Below are 19,000 nucleotides of genomic sequence, written 5' to 3' on the forward strand. Positions count from 1 at the left end.
TAATTGCTGGAGCGGATGGTCCATTTGGGGCTCCAACCTTCTTATGTGGTAGCATTCACTCCACGTGGCTCAGGTTTGGGGCATTGTATTTAACCATGTCTCTAAAAATACCCATCCCCAAAGAGTCCCAAAGTCTCCCTCACTAACTCTACTTTCCTCTTTTGTTCCTCTTCACAGGGATCTCATTTGCTGTCTTTTGGGGGGCAGTAGCAGGAGGGAGGAAAACACCCTTGGGCTTCTCCACTGAAAATTGGTACAGTCATATTATGGTACAGTCATAATATCTGGCATCTGGCTTTGATGGAGAGGCTTTCTCATAATTTGAGGCCAACCAAAGGGTGAGTGAGCTTTAGCTTTAACAAATGCATTTGCAGACGTGTGGTTTCCATTTCTGACTCTTATTAATTCCACCTGCAAACATTTAAAGCCCTCTGCTCCATACGTTGGCTTTGGGGGGGGGTGGCTCTGTGAATTGACATGAATGACTGCTGTTTTTCTTGTTCTGTATTATCTATACCGGCTTTATACACTCTCTCCCCATATCTTACTCCACAGGAAAAACAATGTGATATCTCTTTTTGTTTAATTGTACTTTATTGATTTCTTCCTTTTTTCAACTGTACAACTTCACTGAAAAATATGCATTTATTTTTTAAAAATAGCTGATAATATATATTGCATTAATTTCCCACTTTTCCTTCAAGGTAGCATACAGATTTAATCTTCATGAGAACCCTGTGAGGTAGGTTAGGCCTTGGGCATAGCCGTGGGGGGGGGCAGGAGGCAGCTGCCCCCCACCCTAGAACAAGTAAAACAATAGAAATACTTAACTAGCTGATCCTGCCCCCCCCCAGCAAAAATCCTGGCTACGCTCATGGGTTAGGCAGAGAGACAGTGACTGGCCCAAGACCGAGTCTTCATGTCACAGTCTGTTTCATGTTGCTCTTTTGTTAGGGCTTATCCACACTTCCCCTTGTCCTGGGGGCAGGGGAAACTGCTCTTTAGTGCTCGATCGGTGCAAACAGCAATTCGGGTTTGTTGTTTGCTTCGATTGAGAACTAAAGAGCAGGTTTTCCTTGGGAAAGGAGTGGGGCAAATGGAAAACCACTCAGACCTGTGCTTTATAGGCACAGATCAAGTGGAAGTGCAGATGACCCCTTAGAAATAGACTGTGTCTTAAAAAGGCAGAGTTGGGGTTCCTTTGTGCGCAAACAGACTGCAAACACCAGCTAAATGGTAACATAAGGTAGATCTCTGTTCATCCCTTGGCTTCCTAACTGCACTCCCATCCACAGTCCTGAGGCCAATCTAGACACCTTTATTCAACCCACCGACACTTCCAGGGATGCTGTTTTCATTGAATTACACAACGACGATGCCGGGAGCAAACACTATTTCTCTGCATCTCCGCCGTCTTCTGCAGTGCCTGGATCTGAAGTTGAAGCTTTGCGACTTCCTGCTCAAACCCTTCCTTCTGAAGGCGCCTCTGCTCCTAAGGAGTGGCAAGGATGAAGACAGAAGTCAGCCCCAGTTCCTCACAAAGCAGCCAGAATGGGAGGAATGAATAAAAGGGCACAGGGCTGTCTAGAGTGCCCGTGTGTGCTATGCTATATAGAGGATAGTCCTCCGTTTAAAGGCTGCCCAGTGCAAATCCATTGGGAAGATAAAGAACCCTAAGAAGGGAGAGCAGAGGCTCATCAGCAACACCTGGGCTGTAGGGCTGGGAGATATCTGGTTTTCGACATCGCAAGGTATCCCCAGCTAAACACTAAGATACTGTATAGTGATATATCACAATGTCTGAAACATGGAACTATATAATGGAAGGGCGAAGATTAGGCGAAAGAGCGGTCATGGAGATTAGCAGGTATACCTGAAGGAGCATCTCCACCCCCTTTGTTCAGCCCAGACACTGAGGTCCACCTCCAAGGGCCTTCTGGCAGTTTCCTCACAGTGAGAAGTGAGGTTACAGGGAACCAGGCAGAGGGCCTTCTTGTTAGTGGCACCCACCCTGTGGAACGCCCTCCCATCAGATGTCAAGGAAATAAACAACTATCTGAGTTTTAGAAGACCTCAGAAGGCAGCCCTGTTTAGGGAAGTTTTTAATGTTTGATGTTTTATCACTAATAATAATAATAATCTGTTGGGAGCCACCCAGAGTGGCTGGGGAAACTCAGCCAGATGGGCAGGGTATAAATATTTACTTATTTATTTATTATTTGCTATGTACCATGTGCAATGCGGATCCCTCCTCTCAGAGGAAGGTGAGCCCTTGCCTTTGAAGGGCAAACTCCTTCCATTTCTCCCTGGACAGAGAGAAGGAGAAAGAAGAAGCAGCCCAGCCACGATTCCTACATTGGGTAGAGATATCACAGCTGCAGGGAGGTACTGAGGCTGGGAGTGGGACTATTCTGCCATCGGAGGGGAAAGGGAGCCGAAAGGGACGGCAGCCAGCCAGCTGTCAGACGACTCACCATTATACCGCCCCCTGGAGTTTTGGAGGCTGTGCTTCAGAAATAAATTGCCAGCTCATTCGTTTTGAAAAGGTTCTCACGGTATGGTCTACAAACCTACATGGGACGATGTATCGATACATAGCCCAGCCTTACCTAGGCAGCAGACTAGGCAACCACGCAGATCCCCGGTCACTGCCTTCCTCACTGGAGTACAATGTATTGTATTTCTACTGCAGCTGTTATTCCTAAATGTGGTGCTTTCCGTGTAAATTAACATATGGATAACATATCCATCCGATTCCGAGCACAGGTATGTTCAACTTCTGAGCCCCTCCGAGCCAAAGGCAGAAAGCCCAGCCAGCAGCCAAACGAAGCCTCAAGTGGTGGTTCCCACAGCGCAGCAACCCAGCAAAGGGATGCAGCAAGGAAAACCACTGTCACCTCTCTGCTGGGAAGCGCTGAGCAAAGGCGAGTCCACAGGCAACGCAGCCGATTTGAACGGCACAAGGCATGCAAGCTCCACCCCCCCCCAGTCGTTCTTAAACTCCTTATTGTGTGAGCAATGCAGTCAAGCAACACAGTTGGAGCCTCCCTCCTCTATGGCCGGCAGGGAGGGAGGGAAAGGAGCTGCTTCCTTTGAAACCCGGGGAATTTACGGGATATCATCCATCCGGGACAGCAGCAGGGAACAGCGCTGGGATAAGGGAGTTTCCCGCCAAATAAGGGACAGTTGACAGCTATGACCTGTCCCCCAAGCCCTAAGTATCCCCACCTCTGGTGTAGATGACCAAGGCTGCCCATAGAGGGCGCTGTTCTATTACCTCAAGCTTCCTGTTCATCACCATCTCGTGCTCAGCCTGCATCTTCTTCCTGTCTTCTTCCATCTTGGCCATTAACTGTGCTTCATGCTCCTTATAACTCCGCTCTTTCTCCCGGGCCATCTTGATGGCCTCCTCTTTCATTTGTTCATGCAGCTTAGCTTCTCGTGCAGAAGCCTCGGCCCGGACTCGCTCCACTGCACAGAAAGAGACAAGCAGTGAGTTCATGCTGGTATTTTTTTTTCAATTTCCGAAAGAAGCTGCGGATTTATTCTAGTCTACCTCCTGTCACCATCTACTGGGAGGACTCCAGACGAGATTTCATGAATCTGCCCTGCAGGGGCACCCCACATTCATTACATGGGGATAGGAAATGACACAGCTCTTCTTCTGAGCTTTAAAAATGTAGATTTTCTTATCTTTTTGCGTGGGGGGGGGCAGGACAGAAAAGAACTGAAGATAAACCACAAAGGCATGAGAGGGGGATGTTTTCTTCGCGACCACCTGCAGAGATCTCACAAAAAGGGTGTGAGCAAAAAGTGGCGATTCCACATTAAATGGCCAGTGTGGAAGCAGCCAAAGTGTCTGCGAGTCGTAACAAGCTGTCCCTGAACAGATTCACCTTCAAGCTCCTTCTCTTTTTCTGTGAGGGTCCGGTCAGCCTGCAGAATGGACTGTGCTGCTGCCTCCTTGGATTTCAGGAATTCTTCCAGGGCCTTGGAAGCCTGAGAGAGATTGAAGTCGTTTGTTTGTTTCTATTCAACTCCCCCCTCTACACACCCCACACTCTCCCCAAATTTACTGCGAAGGGTCAGAGGGACCCCTAGATTTAGGGAGATGCAGGGGAAGGAAAAGGGAGTGACTGAGCCCCATTCTGCCAGTGATAATCCTTGCACGAATGGGGTCTTACATTATCACTTTGTGCCCTGTGTACATATCTGGCATTATATAACTAATAATAACATTCTGAGGCTGCTAAAGGGGGAGTTATTTTTCTTAGGGGTATCCTTCTGGCCCTTGCCATCCCCCCCCCCCCCAATTTCCCCTTGAGTCTGACTCACCATGATCCCTTTCCCAGGCAGCAGGTGATACTGTTCCAATTTTTCCTTCTGGTGATCCAGGGACTTCAGGTAACCACCAGCCACAGAGTAGATCCCCTTGCTGAACTTCTCTTCCAGGTCCTGGAATAGCTCCAGGAGCACCGCCTGGCAACGATCCAACGATGCCTGCTCATTGCGAGAACACAACTCAGAAAGTTTGGATTGCAGCCGCTCCTGGGGTTGGGCAAGAAACAGATAGCGTCAGATGGGAACAGATGCTCAGCAGTAGAGGATGGTCCTATATTCCCCATTCCATGAAGGCTGGAAACGCTAAGCATCCTAAAAACAGGGACAAATCTGTTGGCACGGTTCACTCTTTTCCCAGGCAGAAGGCCAAAGGAAAAGGAAAACAATGGGATCACCAGAGTCAAAAGCTTCATTGTGTCAAACGGAAAGTCTGCAGGAAACCACAAAATTTCATTGGGCCACCCCTCCCAGCAACGTCAACAAATGCAAGCAGGATGTAACCCAAACATGCAATGTAAGATTAACTTATTCGGAGTAAGAGGCTGGAGGGCCCCTAATTCAACCTTCTCGTCCATTTGTGTATAAAACCAGGTGGGTGGGTGAGTGCAAAAAGCACATTTGGAGACCCAGGGGGGTGACTGAGGTGCCCTTGATGTGAGAAGATCAACAACTGGGAACCCCAGAACCAAATCTGGTTGTCATTAGTTGGCTTCCCATTTGCCAACTGAGAGGGAGAAGAAATAAATGGAAGGACTAGTGGACTTGGATAACTGGACAGCTGCTAGTCCACTTTGCCTGAAGAAGAGAACAGCTGGTCCACAAACTTCTGTTCCACTCCAAAAAATGGTACTCCCACAATTAGTTGCTTACTCGAAACACCTCCCTGGGAACAGGATCAACTTCTTGTCCCTGCACAACCAAGCGGCTGCTGGATGCCCTGCCTTCCTAGGGGCAATTCAACTCAACGGGCTCCAACCAAACCCAATCTATGGCCAACACAACCATGCTGTCAGGGAGTCTTGGAAACCACGATTTCCAAGAAGATTTATTACAAGAAAAGCAACAGAGGTTCACAAAGCAGCAACATCTGCCTGCCGTCCATCACTGGCGATGTTCCCACTAGGGGTTTTGCTTCCTTTGAAACCAAAAGCAGCCTACCCTCTTCTTGTGAGGAAGGCGATTCTGGAGTCCTAATGGGGTCAACTCTCTACTCTTCCTCATTTCCAGACTTCTGTGAATTCTCCCGCTCTCCTCCCTGCTCCTGTCCTGTGTCCCTGTCATTTGATCTTCCCTCAGCTTTGTTTACATTTGACACTCCTGAGGGTTGGGTGCTGATTGCTCTGTATTTAACCCTCTCTTTTCCTCTCCCTCTGTCTGCACTTCTTCCCTGGGAGCTGGTGTATTCATGACACATGCCAAGAATCCAGGTCTCATTCCTCGACATCCTGGCCAGTCAGTCCCTGAACCAGGGCAAGCATCAACCTGCTACCCTCCATGGAAAAGGAAAGAAACACTTTTGAGTCTCAAACTTCCCTTCCAACAACAAATCCTCTTCAGTTTTCCCCATATAGGAACGGCCACTTGCTTGAGTGGGGAAGCTCAGAAAGAGCAGGGCAAACAGTAAGTGCGGAAAAGGCCTCAAATAACAGGACCTCCTGCAAGTCTACTTTACCTGAAAAAGGTGGCTCATCTACTACCCTCTGTCCTCCTCAAACTGGTCCTCCCACAGTTAGTTCCTCATTCTAGACACCTCCCTTGGGAACAGGGTCACTTTTTCATCCCAACAAAACTAAGTGGTTGCCAGATGTTCCGGTTTCCTGGGGGCATCTTAGTTCAACTCAGCTAGCTCCAATGGCATCCAATCAACGGTCAAGAACACAACCTTGCTAAGGAGCCGGATCTCATCTCTTGACATCTTGGCTACTCAGTCTCTGAACTAGGACAGGAATGAATACATTGCCCCATAGAAAGGAACCTCCCATTTCTGAGTACCCAACTTTCCATCCAACACAAAATCCTTCTAGTTTTTCCCATATCAGATATGGAGAGCCCCATATCTCATGCCCACTGGTGAGTCATACCCCAAGTTCTTTCTGATAGTCGTGATCGTCATCCTTGAAGGCCCGAGCCAAGAACACTTTAATAGCCTCCTTCTCGTACTGGGCGTGCACTTTCAGCAGCTCCTCGATAGTCTCGGTGGGCAGCTTCAAATGTTTCTCTATCTCTCCTTCATAGTATGTAATGGCATCATGCACAGCAGCTGTGTTCTCAATCTGCGCCAAGGCTACCACTGCGTTCTCTATGCAGGGTATGGAGCCACTGGAGATTGTATCCACGTAGGTCACCGCCAGGTGCCCCAGCACTGCAAAGGGAGGGAAGAAAGCCAGTTTATTTATTTTAGCTAGCTAGTTGGATTTCCTTGGTGAGACATGCTGTATTCCTATTTCAATTATATTAAGTTGTGGGTATCTGTCAGGGATTTCCACTTGCGCAATGGGACTTTCCCCTCTCTCCTGTGAAGTGTTACGACGATTCCTTTTCTCCCTCTGGACTCCGTCTGTGTTACTTAAGTGACTTTGCTAACACATCCATTTTTTTCTGGTCCCTTCCCTTCTACTCACATGTCCCGGTCACCAGGTGTCCTCCTTCGATCGTTTTGGGCTGAGCACTCTCATATATGTGCTGGCGGAAGCGGTGCGCTTGCACCACAAAGTTGGGGCTTAGCATCTTTTCAGAGAGGTCGTCCAGTTCTGATAAGTCTCGGCTTCCGGCTGGGCGGTCAAAGACAAAGCACTTGCGGCTGGGGAAGTATTGGCGTATGCATTTCTTGGCAAGATCCAGCTTCTCAGGTTGTCCTGGAGAGGGAGAATTGCAAGAAAGTTCAAAGCCACCAGTCTTTCTGGGCTGCTGCATTCCATCTTTGCTTCAGGCGTCATGCTTGCCTCAGATCAAATTCAGCTGGCCAAGCGGTGCAATCCTTCACGTCAACAGCATTTTGGAATGTGCATTTGTAATGGCTTTGGTGAAAACACCCCTATGCCAAAATCCTCCCACCTGCAGAAAGCTGATGAAACAGGGAGGAAAATTCTAGCTCATCCTGTTTTCCTGTTCGTTATGCCAGCAGATTCTGTCAAGGATGTGCTTTCAACTAAACAGTCCCCCATATGCAATCCTAAGTGATGTAGTCCTGAAAGACCACATCAGCAGTTCAGTTTGTTTCCCTCATGTATCTGCATTATATTTGAGCTTTCATACAATGTAAAAGCCACCTCAATGTGCTCTATGTGGGGCTACCTTTGAAGGTGACCCGGAAACTACAACTAATCCAGAATGCGACAGCCAGACTGTTGACTGGGAGTGGTTGCCGAGACCATATAACACTGGTCCTGAAAGACCTACATTGGCTCCCAGTATGTTTCCGAGCACAATTCAAAGTGTTGCCGCTGACCTTTAAAGCCCTAAATGGCCTTGGCCCTGTATACCTGAAGGAGTGTCTCCACCCCCATCATTCAGCCTGGACACTGAGGTTCAGCTCTGAGGGCCATCTGGCGGTTCCCTCTCTGAGGGAAGTGAGGTTACAGGGAACTAGGCAGAAGGACTTATTGGTAGTAGCACCCGCCCTGTGGAACGCCCTCCCACCAGATGTTAAGGAAATAAACAACTATCTGACTTTTAGAAAACACCTGAAGGCAGCTCTGTTTAGGGAAGTTTTTAATGTTTGATGTTTTATTGTGTTTTTAATATTCTGTTTGGAGCTGCACAGAGTGGCTGGGAAAATAATACTAATACTAATTATTATTATGATTATTATTATTACCTCCAGAAATCTAGCAGAATATAGAGGAGGTTTAGCACTCATTTCCACGTTAATTGCTTCCAGAAACAAACATCTGTTTACAACCCCATTGACCCAGAAAATTGTGGAGTAAAATGACAGAATTGGGAACCATATACGTATACAGTTCTTGCCTGCCAGCAGGGCTTTTTTGGGATTCTTATGTTCAATGGCCCCATTTCACAGAAAGACTCTCTCCCATTTTTCATCATTGTCTATAGAATTTGGACTTCCCACTGACACGGATGTTATAAAAAGCTAACAGGAATGTCATTCAGGGATGGGGAATCTCAGGCCTGTGGGCCAAAGGCAGCCCTGCAGGTCTCTCTGGGTGGCCATCAGGACTCTCCCCAGTCCACACCCCTTCTCTTCAGGCTACAGACCTCAATGGCTTTGCCTTGCAGCCTCCTTGAGAGTTTTTGCCTGACTGAACTGTGTCCCTGAACTCTGATAAGGCTTTTTGCTTGCCTGGGTGAGGAATATGCTGATCTGCTATACTAAGGTCAATTCTACAGGTGTTACTCCATCTTCCTCTTGCCTGTGGCCCCCGTAAGGTTCCTCAGAAGGGAATGCAGCCCCTTGAAGGATAAAGGTAACCCCTGATAGAGTCAGTCCCTGCCACAGCTTCAGATCGGTGACGCAAAACCCAACCCTACACCTGGGTGGGATCCCATCAGCCCTCTTTGCCGTACCTTTCTTCCTCCTCAAGGCGTTCTCCAGATATGCGTCGGAAGAGATGGGGCATCCGTTCAGCTTCAGCTGCAGCGTGAAATCACGCACAGCCCAAACGAAGGCTGGGAAGAACCTGAGAAAGTCGTCACTGCTCTCCTCCTCTCCATCCTCAGAGGTCTTTGTGGCTGTAGCTTTTACCTTGATTCGCTTAGTCAGCTCTGTCACATACCTGCGATTACACTAAGGAATGTATGGAGATGACTCTTGTCCCCTCCTGGGGCAATAATCTCTCAGTTAAATAACTTAGGTAACACTATTAGAGGCTACCGCCCACACACTTCTGCTGCGCTTTTCTGCTTGTGTGGTGGCACCTCGGTCAAACCACTTCTTACTGTTTGTAGCAGAGTTTTCCCCGGAGGCAGAGGACAAGAACAGGAGTCATACTCAAATTGACAGTCAAGAGCTTCTTTGTTGCTTGACTGATTGCACAAGCATTTCTGTTACTATTATATACAAGCTATTTACATTCCTTCTTTATCTCTCCTGCACGGTATAATCTCAGTCCAGTAATTAACAATCCTGACCCAGCAAAAACTCATAATATCAGCAGCACATAGTCTTACTTCCAACCTTGTGGTCAGTGTGCGTGCTGACAGTGTGTGTGTGTGCTTTCCTCGTGTGGAAGTTGCAACCTGCAGCTTCCTCCCTTTATTGGGGAGGGCGGGGTATAAATAAATTTTATTATTATTATTATTATTATTATTATTATTATTATTATTATTTATTTATTTGCACCTCCAGCTGACACCAATCAAGCCTAGAGTGCCACTCCTACACACTAAAGAAAATTCTGGGACCCTCTTTAAAACTTCCAGGAACTTTTATCTGTTTCTTAAAGAATGTTTTCCTAACAAACACAAGAGTCCAAAGGGAACTGTGGTACTGCAGGCTTGCGAGCGCCATCTAGTATCCTGCAAAGAAGTCCATGGGGAAGATCCCATAATGTTCATGGAGACACCACGCAAACCAAAGTCCCTGCCCCATCTACTCTGGCTGCAAATCAGGGAGCTGGAGGCGAAATGGATTTTTCATGGAAGGATACTGCAGTTTTTCCAAGGCAAACTGGTCAATGATACCCATGCTGTTGTAGACCAAGGTGCTGCTCAGCAGAATGGACAAGGCAAAGATCCACGCGTCGTTCTCGATGTTGCTCTGTAGGGAGGGAGAAGAATAATTAGCACGAAACCCTCGCACACTGGGCTTGCACCTGATTTATTTATTTGCATCTGATGCCATTTATAGACCGCTCGATTGCATCAAAGTCTGTAAGATGTTTGCAATAAATTTGTAAAAAAAGCAATAAAAAAGCTAAAAGCAATGGAAAACATAGAATCACAGAATTGTAGAGTTGGAGGGTACCCCAGGGGTCATCTAGCCCAACCCCCAGCAATGCAAATTTTTTAATTAAAAGAAATCTACAGCAAGAGAGATTAAACGCATATCAACATCTATGCTAGGTTTACCTAAAAAAAAGTTTTAATTTCTTGCAGGAAAGAGTACAATGATGGTGCCTTCCTGATGTCAGCAATCTAGAGTTGTTGCACTCGCTAGAGTTAGAGACACTGCTTTGGTGGGTATTTTCTGTTCCCACTGCCTCAGACTGTGGTGAATTTCAAGAGCTCTGGGGCTGCGCTTAGTCTAGTTTTCCTGTTGTACGTAAGGACTCTGTAGAAAACCGTCCTAGGCAAATGATTTATAATGAGTTGAAAAAAATGATTAAAATAACTTTCGTGAAAAAAACAGAAAAACCTTTTATATTAGGAATTCTAGGTCCGGATATACCAAAGGAGCAGAAAAGACTGTTTATGTGCACTACAACAGCTGTGTGGATGTTATTATCCCAAAGATGGAAGGAAGACGAAGTACCTACAAGAGAAGAATGGCTGACAAAAATGATGGACTATGTCGAAATGGCAAAAATGACCGAGAAGATCAGAGTTCAAGAGGATAACAAATTTGATAAAGAATGGAGAAAATTTATAAGTTATTTAAAATATCACTGTAAACAATTTAAAACACTGGCAGGGTTAAAAAAAAACACTTGCAGTGTAATGAGAACTATGGTGAGAAGTGAGGTTAAAGAAAATACGGAGAACATTATTTGATACAGTAGAAAAAGAATAACTATGGAAACCGTGGAGAAGTGGAGGGAAGTCCAGGGATTCAGAGAATCCTATATGTATATGATTATGATTTATTTGTGATGCTAATTGTTAAAGCTAAAAATGAATTAAAAAATTATTATCATTTTAAAAAAGAAAACTCTTCAAGGCATCAACTCCCTACTTCCAGATGTTTGCACATCGCCCAGCCACTTCACATCCAAAAGCTTTGGGAGTGTTCCAGATTAGCCTAGGTCTTAGGACTGCCAGCTCAGGAGCCTGAGATTTCAAGGCCAAAGCCTGGGACCTAGGATGTCACGGGGATCTCATTAAGTGTGACACATTTCTCCCCACAACAACCCTGTGAGGTAGATTAGGCTGAAAGGCAGTGACTGGCCCAAGGCTACCCAGCAAGCTTTGTGGCTGAGTGGGGATTCAAACCCTGGCTTCCCAAGTCTCAGCCCAACGCCCTATCCACTGCATCACACTGGCTCCAGCCCTGTCCTCCAGCCTACCTTCTCCACATCACCCAGTCCTTCCGTGTCCAAAAGCACCAAGGTGTGGCCAGGATTTTCAGGGTGAGGAAGGCACCACATCCAGATGCCCATGGTCTCTGCTTGTATGGTGGCACCCAGAGAGAAGCCTGTAGGGTACAAAGGGGAAGGAGATCAGATATTAGGGGGTCACCTGTGTGTTTGTTGTGGGCGGAGGTGTTGTTCTTCAACTCTCAATAGTACTCAATCCAATTCTTAAAATGAAGGGCTTCCACCCTTTGCAAACAAGTAGGCACCTATGGAGCATCCATCACCAACTCGGTGAAGATGCTTTGGACCACAACTTCCATCAGCCTAATCCAGAGTTGTAGTCAAAAACATCTGCATGGCACCAGGTGGGTGTACACCTTATCTTCTAGGGGCTTGGCCAAAGACTTATGTTCTTTTCCAAGCCAGCATGAAAGGAATAGCCCAGTATACCTGAAGGAGTGTCTCTACCCCAATTGTTCAGCCCGGACACTGAGGTCCAGCTTTGAGGGCCTTCTGGCGGTTCCCTCCCTGCAGGAAGGAAGGTTACAGGGAACCAGGCAGAGGGCCTTCTCGGTAGTGGCACCCACCCTGTGGAACGCCCTCCCATCAGATGTCAAGGAAATAAACAACTGACTTTTAGAAGACCTCAGAAGGCAGCCCTGTTTAGGGAAGTTTTTAATGTTTGATGTTTTATCGTGTTTTTAATATTCTTTTCGGAGCTGCCCAGAGTGACTGGGGAGGCCTGGCCAGATAAGTGGGGTATAAGTAATAAATTAGTTGTTCTTGTTGTTATATCCCCTGCACATGCAAAGAAACACCATAACTACAAACTGCAGCAGTAGCCTGGTTGTAAAAGGAACCTTGGGGCTCTTGTCAGCCACTTAATTGCCCATAAAGTGGGTTAGATGACTGCTCCAGCACTGAAGGCAGGATGGAACAGGTTCAAAAGATCAGAAGGAGTGAATGAAGGATTTCCATTTGCAGGGAACGCAGACCAAAAACCTATAGCCAGCAAGTAGCTGAAGAGCAGATGGCCTGTTGTACTACTGTTCTGGCCTCTTGCTATTTCCTTTTTTAAGGTCCACATTGACCCTCTACAGGTCAGCTCTATTTTAGCCTCTTTAGAACAGTTTTGCACATGCACTTGAGACAGGGATATGATGTGTATGCACTGCTAGCCCAACTCAAAGTGGACCCAATGAAGTTACTGGGCATGACTAACCTCATGAATTTCACTGCGTCTGTTCTGAATGAGGATGGGGGAAAAGTTCAGTTAAGTTCGCTTGCAAAGGCAAACCAACCATATCCATGCTTTACAAAACAATGTGTTTACTGAAAACCCAGCCATCCTCTGAAATCCACACTTCTCCAGGTTTTGAAACGTAGCTGTCCAGCAGAGCAATGTGCACAAAAATCCATAAATTAGGGTAAATTGTGCATGGCAATGCATATTTTAGTGAAAATAACAGCTTTCCAAAAATGTTGGGCAAAATTCCATACAAAAAGGTCTTTACAGTGGTTCCTCGGTTTCTGAACGTAATCCATTCCGGAAGACCGGAAACGTTCCGAAATGTTCGAAAACCAAAAACTCAATATGGAAGCCTCAAAACGTATGGAAAACTCAAACAGGAAGCCGCGTCAGAAGTTCAACTTCTGAGGCACGTTCAAAAACAGAATCATTTACTTCTGAGTTTTCGGCGTTCGAAAACCGAAACGTTCAGCTTCCGAGACCCTTGAAAACCTTTTATTAGGAGAAAAGCTGATGGGGATTTGATTTGATTTACTTACTTGCAAATTGCTGCAGAAATATAGGGAACTGAATTTTAGACTGGAGAGATGAGAAATTGCGAGAACTGAAAGAGAGAGATCCATCGATCCATCCATAACTCTGAGCACTTAGTTTGGTACAACCCATTATTAAGGGACTTCGTACTATAACTGCCCCCTTCTCATCGACCACATTCACACTCTATGCTTGAACTGCTATGATGCCAGTCATGGCTTTCCCCAAAGCAAACTGGGACCTGTAGTTTGTTAAGGGAGCTGAGAGGAGGCCTCCTTATTCCCCTCCAATCAATCCCTCTTCTCAGGGAACTCTGGCGTGGTGTGAATGTTCCCATTCAGCACCCCAGTCTCTACTCAGGAACACAGAGCAGATTCTTCCTGCAGACTCACCTTTCTTCTTTCCTGCCAGCTTGTTCATGAGGTAGGACTTGCCAGTGCGGTACAGTCCTACGATGGCCACCACAACCACTGGTTGCTGGATGCTCTGCAAGATCTTCAGGGCTTCCTGGTTGACCCGCAGCTGTTCATTGGGGTTGTTCTCGATCAGGCACATTGGCTCTTCCATGTTCACTGACTGAGGCCGCGGAGAGTCCATGAGAGGGACGGATCAGGACAAAGAACCTCCTGGGAGAAAAAGTAAAGTACTGCACTATTAGGTTCTGCCCTCAGTATATTGCTAGTGAAAAGAAAAACCCAGGTACTTCTCTCTCTCTTTTTTGAAATAATTTTTATTTGATTTTTACAAGTGTAGAGTTATAACAATACAAGATACATATCCACACACACCCCACAATGTTCAGAAAATCTGGCTTTTTTAAACTCAGCAGAATAGCTGCTCAGCTTTCCTAAGAGTAGATGGCCTATTTCACTGCTATTCTGGCTACTAAGGGCCTGTATTGATGGCACTAGCTATTTCCTTTTTTAAGGTCCACGTCAACCCTCTATGAATCAACCCTATCATGTTTTATCCCTTTTTAGAACAGTCCTGCACATCGACAAAGGTTTCAGGTGCTCCGTGGTATCAGGACCCTAGAAAGTACAGATATAAAACTGTGTAGAGGGCATGTGCAGGTTTACCTTCTCAAACATAGGCACCCCTTTTGCAGACATCCAAGTTTGATGCACAAACGGATAGCCTGGCCACGTTATTTCTGCACTGCTAAAGGGTGTTCAGAAAAGCATTATGAAACTCACTGTCTGCTTTGCTTTCAAGCTGTTTCTGGAAATGCTCTTGTTTCAGCTTCCTCCTTTCTTTTTTTACCAGAACCCCATTGTTTTTAAAATAATTTCCTCTTTTGAAATCAAGAGCTGGACTTTCCCTGCAACTGTTTACATAGTTCATAGAAACTTAAGAGTTGGAAAGCACCCCAAGTTAATGGATTTGATAGCACTGTGGTCAGTGTTCCTGGTCAGTTATAGGGCACAGCACCAAACAAGACTATGCCCAAGGTCACCTCCCCTTTACTTGGTTCTATGTTCCAAGCCACATCTGGAAACTTTGCCTCTTTGTTGTTCCACATCTGGAAACACATTCCAAGCATCTGGAAACTTTGCCTCTTTGTTGTAGCCCAAACATGCACTGCTGATGAATCTGAGCATAGTGTAAGGGTCGGGTTCACATTTGGGATGAGCACGCCCCATATATGTAAAGCAACCCCCCCCCCCAAGAATCCTGGGAATTGTAGTTTGTAAAAGGTGCTGGGAATTGTAGATCTGTGAGGGATAAACCACAGCTCCCAGGATTCTTAAGGGGGGAAAATGTGTTTTTCTCTTTATGATGTGCAGATCCATTGCAGGCAATGAGATTGTCCCATTGATCTGATGGGTCTGCTCTAAGTCTAACTAAGTCTGGATCCACTGCTTAATTGCTTGAAGATCAACTTCCAGAGAAATCTCTAGTCCCACAAGTGAAAACTGCAACAAAACTCTGTGCAGTGTGCTCTATAGTGCCAGCCAGCCAGCCACTAGTGCCCTTTTCCAGGATAACTCCGTTCCATCCCAACCTCCCTTGTTTGAATTCTCTCTACTCTGTATTCTCTGCCTACTGAGCAAGGCAAGCTCAGGGACAAGCAATGAACTGGCTGTCATCAGCTGAGGGAAAATTAGGAGAATTCTTAATAAAGCCTGCCTGTGGCTTCTTCAGACTCTTTTCTGTAAGATCTGGGGAACTAATTTTTTATTATTATTTTAAAAAAGGTCGGAAACATCCAAGCAGATCCCAGAATATGTATGTGTGTACTATGACAATAAAGATCTAATATATTGTAACAGCAAAAACAACACAACCACTAAAGCAAGCAAGCAGACCGCAGACAAAAACAGCACCGGTCCTTCCATTAGGCAGAGTGAGGCAGCTGCCTCCGGTGGCACATTTTAGGGGGATTGCAGATTGCTGCAGAAATGGAAAGAATCAAATTTAAGACTGGAAGAACGAGAAGCTGAGAGAGCTGAAATTGGTCGATGCTTCCATCCCTAGCCACCCAGGGAAACTCAGCCAGATTGGTGGGGTATAAATAATAAATTATTATTATTACTACTAGCTGGCCGGCATCCTTGCACTCATCCAAGCAGTCCCTTCCCTGCTTTGAGGCTTCCCTGCTTCCCTGGCCTCCGAAGCTTATGCCTGTCTCTCTCAAGCCAACAGGAGGGACAGGAGGAAGGAAAATGGTACTTACGGAGTTAATTTACTGGGAGCAGCGGCTGATGATCTGGGTTGCTGCTGAGTCTCACTGCTTGTGGACAGAACTTCTGCCAAAGGCAATAAGTTGCTGTGGCTCTTCTCTTGCTGGAACCGGGCACACCTCTTCTCCTTTCACTGAACTCCCCCCTGGCTTTTTTATGGTGGTGGGATGGGTGCTTCCTGGGGGTTTCCTTGCCTGGAATCTTCCTTCTTTCAGCATGAGAAATGTCTACTTCTAGTTTCGCTTTTCCCTTTCAGGGAAACTGCCTTTGTCCTTTGAGCAGATCAACTCTGGCAGCCTTGGAAGCGGGGAAGGGGGGTGATTGGGAGAAGCGGGATGATTGCGCTGCACACAACGGGCTTGAGTTGTGTAATTCGCTGACTCCCAGCTCATGAATCAGCCCTCAGTAACTGTAATTCGGGTTGTTTCTTCTGCTTCAAGGCTCTAAGCATTACACACCTCTGTTTGAGACGAAAGCCTGCAGAAGAGACATGGCTCAATTTCCAAGGTGGTGGTGGTGATGATGAGCCATAGAATCAAAGACTCATAGATTTGTGGAGTTGGAGGGGCCACCAAGGGTAATCTAGTCCAACCCCCTGCAAGGCAAAAATACTTCCCACAATCTTTGAACCACCAAACTTCTAGTTCACAACCAGATGCTCCATGTTAGACTGGGGGAAGTGTAACACAATGTAGCATCAGACCCTAAAAACTTCCCTGAACAGGGCTGCTTACAGATGTCTTTTAAAAGTCACATAATTATTTATCTTTTTGACATCTGCTGGGAGGGTTTCCATAGGGCGGGTGCCACTACCGAGAAGGCCCTCTGCCTGGTTCCCTGAAACCTCACTTCTCACAGTGAGGGAACCGCCAGAAGGCCCTCGGAGTTGGACCTCTGTGTCCGGGCTGGACGATGGGGGTGGAGATGCTCCTTCAGGTATACAGGGTGGAAGCCGTTTAGGGCTTTAAAGGTCAGCACCAACACTCTGAATTGTGCTTGGAAATGTACTGGGAGCCAATGCAGATATCTTAGGACAGGTGTTCTATGCTTCTGGAGGTTGCTAAAAGAAGCAGGGATTTTGAGAAGCTGCAAAACAATTTCTCCCAGCTGGACAGCAAAATGGCAAATGTGATGCAATGTAAGCAAACGCAACATGATCAAAGGTCCCTATAAAAGCCTACGAGAAAATATTATGTTTGAGTCTTTGTAGTTTAGAAAAAAGTCAAGCGGCCCCACCCCACTCACCCCACTCACCATTCCCCTCTTGACTTCCTAATGTAACACTAATGTCTCACAACAAATGCAACTGATCTGTAGAAAATGCAACTTGAAGAAAGAGACATTGCACATACTTTTGTAAACCAAGAATCTTTAATTATTTTTTAAATAAAAAATAGAACAATAAAAAAGGCAAGTAAGTGGAAACACTATAAAGGCAGGCTGCCATACATCCAGATTTTCCTGAATATTACTGGGATTTCAAAGGCAGAGTCGACGTCCAGGGGGAATTTCCAAAGGCCATTGCTTTGTCCTAGATGTTAGGCAAGTCCATTGAAAAATCAGTCCTTGGGGTCTTCCTAAAAAAGCTCTACAAGTCTTGGGGCATCCTGGTTTTAAAAGTGTATAAAATTATGCATCTTTTATACACCTTTATAATGTCCCCACTAGTGTGTGCATAATTTCTCCTTCTCTCATAACACTAAAACTCAGAGGCACCCACTGAGGCTGAATATTGGAAGATTCAGTGCAGCTCATAGATGAGCTATGGAACTTGCTCCAACAAGAGGTAGTGATGGCCACCAACATGGATAGTTTAAAAGAGGACTGGACAAATTTATGGAGGATAAGACTATCAACGTCTTCTAAACCGCAATGCTACATTCCATCTCTGTCGTCAAAGGCAGAATGCTTCTGAACGCCAGTTGCTGGAAACAGCGGGAGGGGAGAATGCTGTTGTGCTCAAGCCCTGCTTGTGGGCTTCTCAAAGTCATCTGCTGGGCCACAGTGAGACCAGAATATTGGGCTACGTGGGCCATTGGTCTGTTCCAGCAGGGCTTATCCCAGGAGCAGCCAGATCCTATGCGTCACAAGAATGGATTCAGCTGGATTCAGCATGCATAGTACTGCACCCTCCCCACTTCACCTGATGATTGTGTTCTCTGGGTTGGACCAGTTTGAATACAAAAGTAGAGGAGTGGGGTATGAATAATAGGTGTGTGCTTGCTCCCTGCCCCCCCCCCCCCATCGTAGAGCTAAGTGACAGGGACTGAAAATGGGAACATTATTTGCTAAGGTTATTCAATAAGAGGTCCTCTTATGGATCAGAAATTGGTTAAGTTCATTGAAGCAAAGGGTAGGAATAAGTGGACAGTTCTCCAAATGGAGAAGAAAGTGCAGTCTCTCAAAGACTGGTATTATCCCAAAGATTGTGCTTTTTAACTTGCTCATAAAATATCTAGAGTTTAGAGGTAAACAGTGATGTGGCCAAGTTTGCTGATGATACATCATTGTTCAGATTTGTTGAAACAGAGATTGCAAAGAGTACCAAAAGAATCTCACCGAAGTGAGTGAACAGGTGGTGGAATGGCAAATGCAATTCAAGTGTAAAATGATTCATGCAGGGACAAAATAACCTTACACTTCACATATATGCTCATGGGGTCAAAACTGGCAGTGACAGATCAGGACTGAGGCCTTGGGGTCAAAATTTCTTCTGCAATATCAAGCCACATTTGATTATGTGGACATTTATAATTCTGCTTCTAGCTGACCATGGAACAGCCATGTCTGGACGGCACTGGCAGACCTTAGTGTGGAAGTGTTAATTGTCTGAAAAACAATGAATAGCATGGCTCCAGATCACCTTTTTAGCAGTCAGTGAAATGATTGGAAGCAGCTATGCCTGAAAATATCCACAGCTGAGGTGTTCCTCCAGCAGCAAAGGTGTGTTTGTGTATGAGAGAGAAGCAGCAGGTCTGATTCCCCTGGGGGGAAATAGG

The 19,000-nt window shown here is 46.0% G+C and overlaps 1 protein-coding gene across 1 annotated transcript; it reads right to left on the reverse strand.

Moving 5' to 3' along the window:
- Positions 1–573: 573 nt before the first annotated feature.
- Positions 574–16,318, reverse strand: LOC309376008 (guanylate-binding protein 1-like). The gene is made up of 11 exons (XM_081922139.1): positions 15,995–16,318; positions 13,710–13,943; positions 11,526–11,653; positions 9,951–10,060; positions 8,869–9,077; positions 6,963–7,196; positions 6,423–6,703; positions 4,336–4,548; positions 3,897–3,999; positions 3,278–3,471; positions 574–1,492 (listed from the first exon to the last, which is right to left on the reverse strand). The coding sequence occupies exons 2-11, from the start codon at positions 13,912–13,914 to the stop codon at positions 1,355–1,357; spliced, it is 1,815 nt and encodes a 604-aa protein (XP_081778265.1). The 5' UTR covers positions 13,915–13,943; positions 15,995–16,318; the 3' UTR covers positions 574–1,354.
- Positions 16,319–19,000: the final 2,682 nt, after the last annotated feature.

The sequence above is a fragment of the Podarcis melisellensis genome, assembly GCF_964234715.1.
Source record: "Podarcis melisellensis genome assembly, chromosome: 8".
Taxonomy (NCBI): domain Eukaryota; kingdom Metazoa; phylum Chordata; class Lepidosauria; order Squamata; family Lacertidae; genus Podarcis; species Podarcis melisellensis.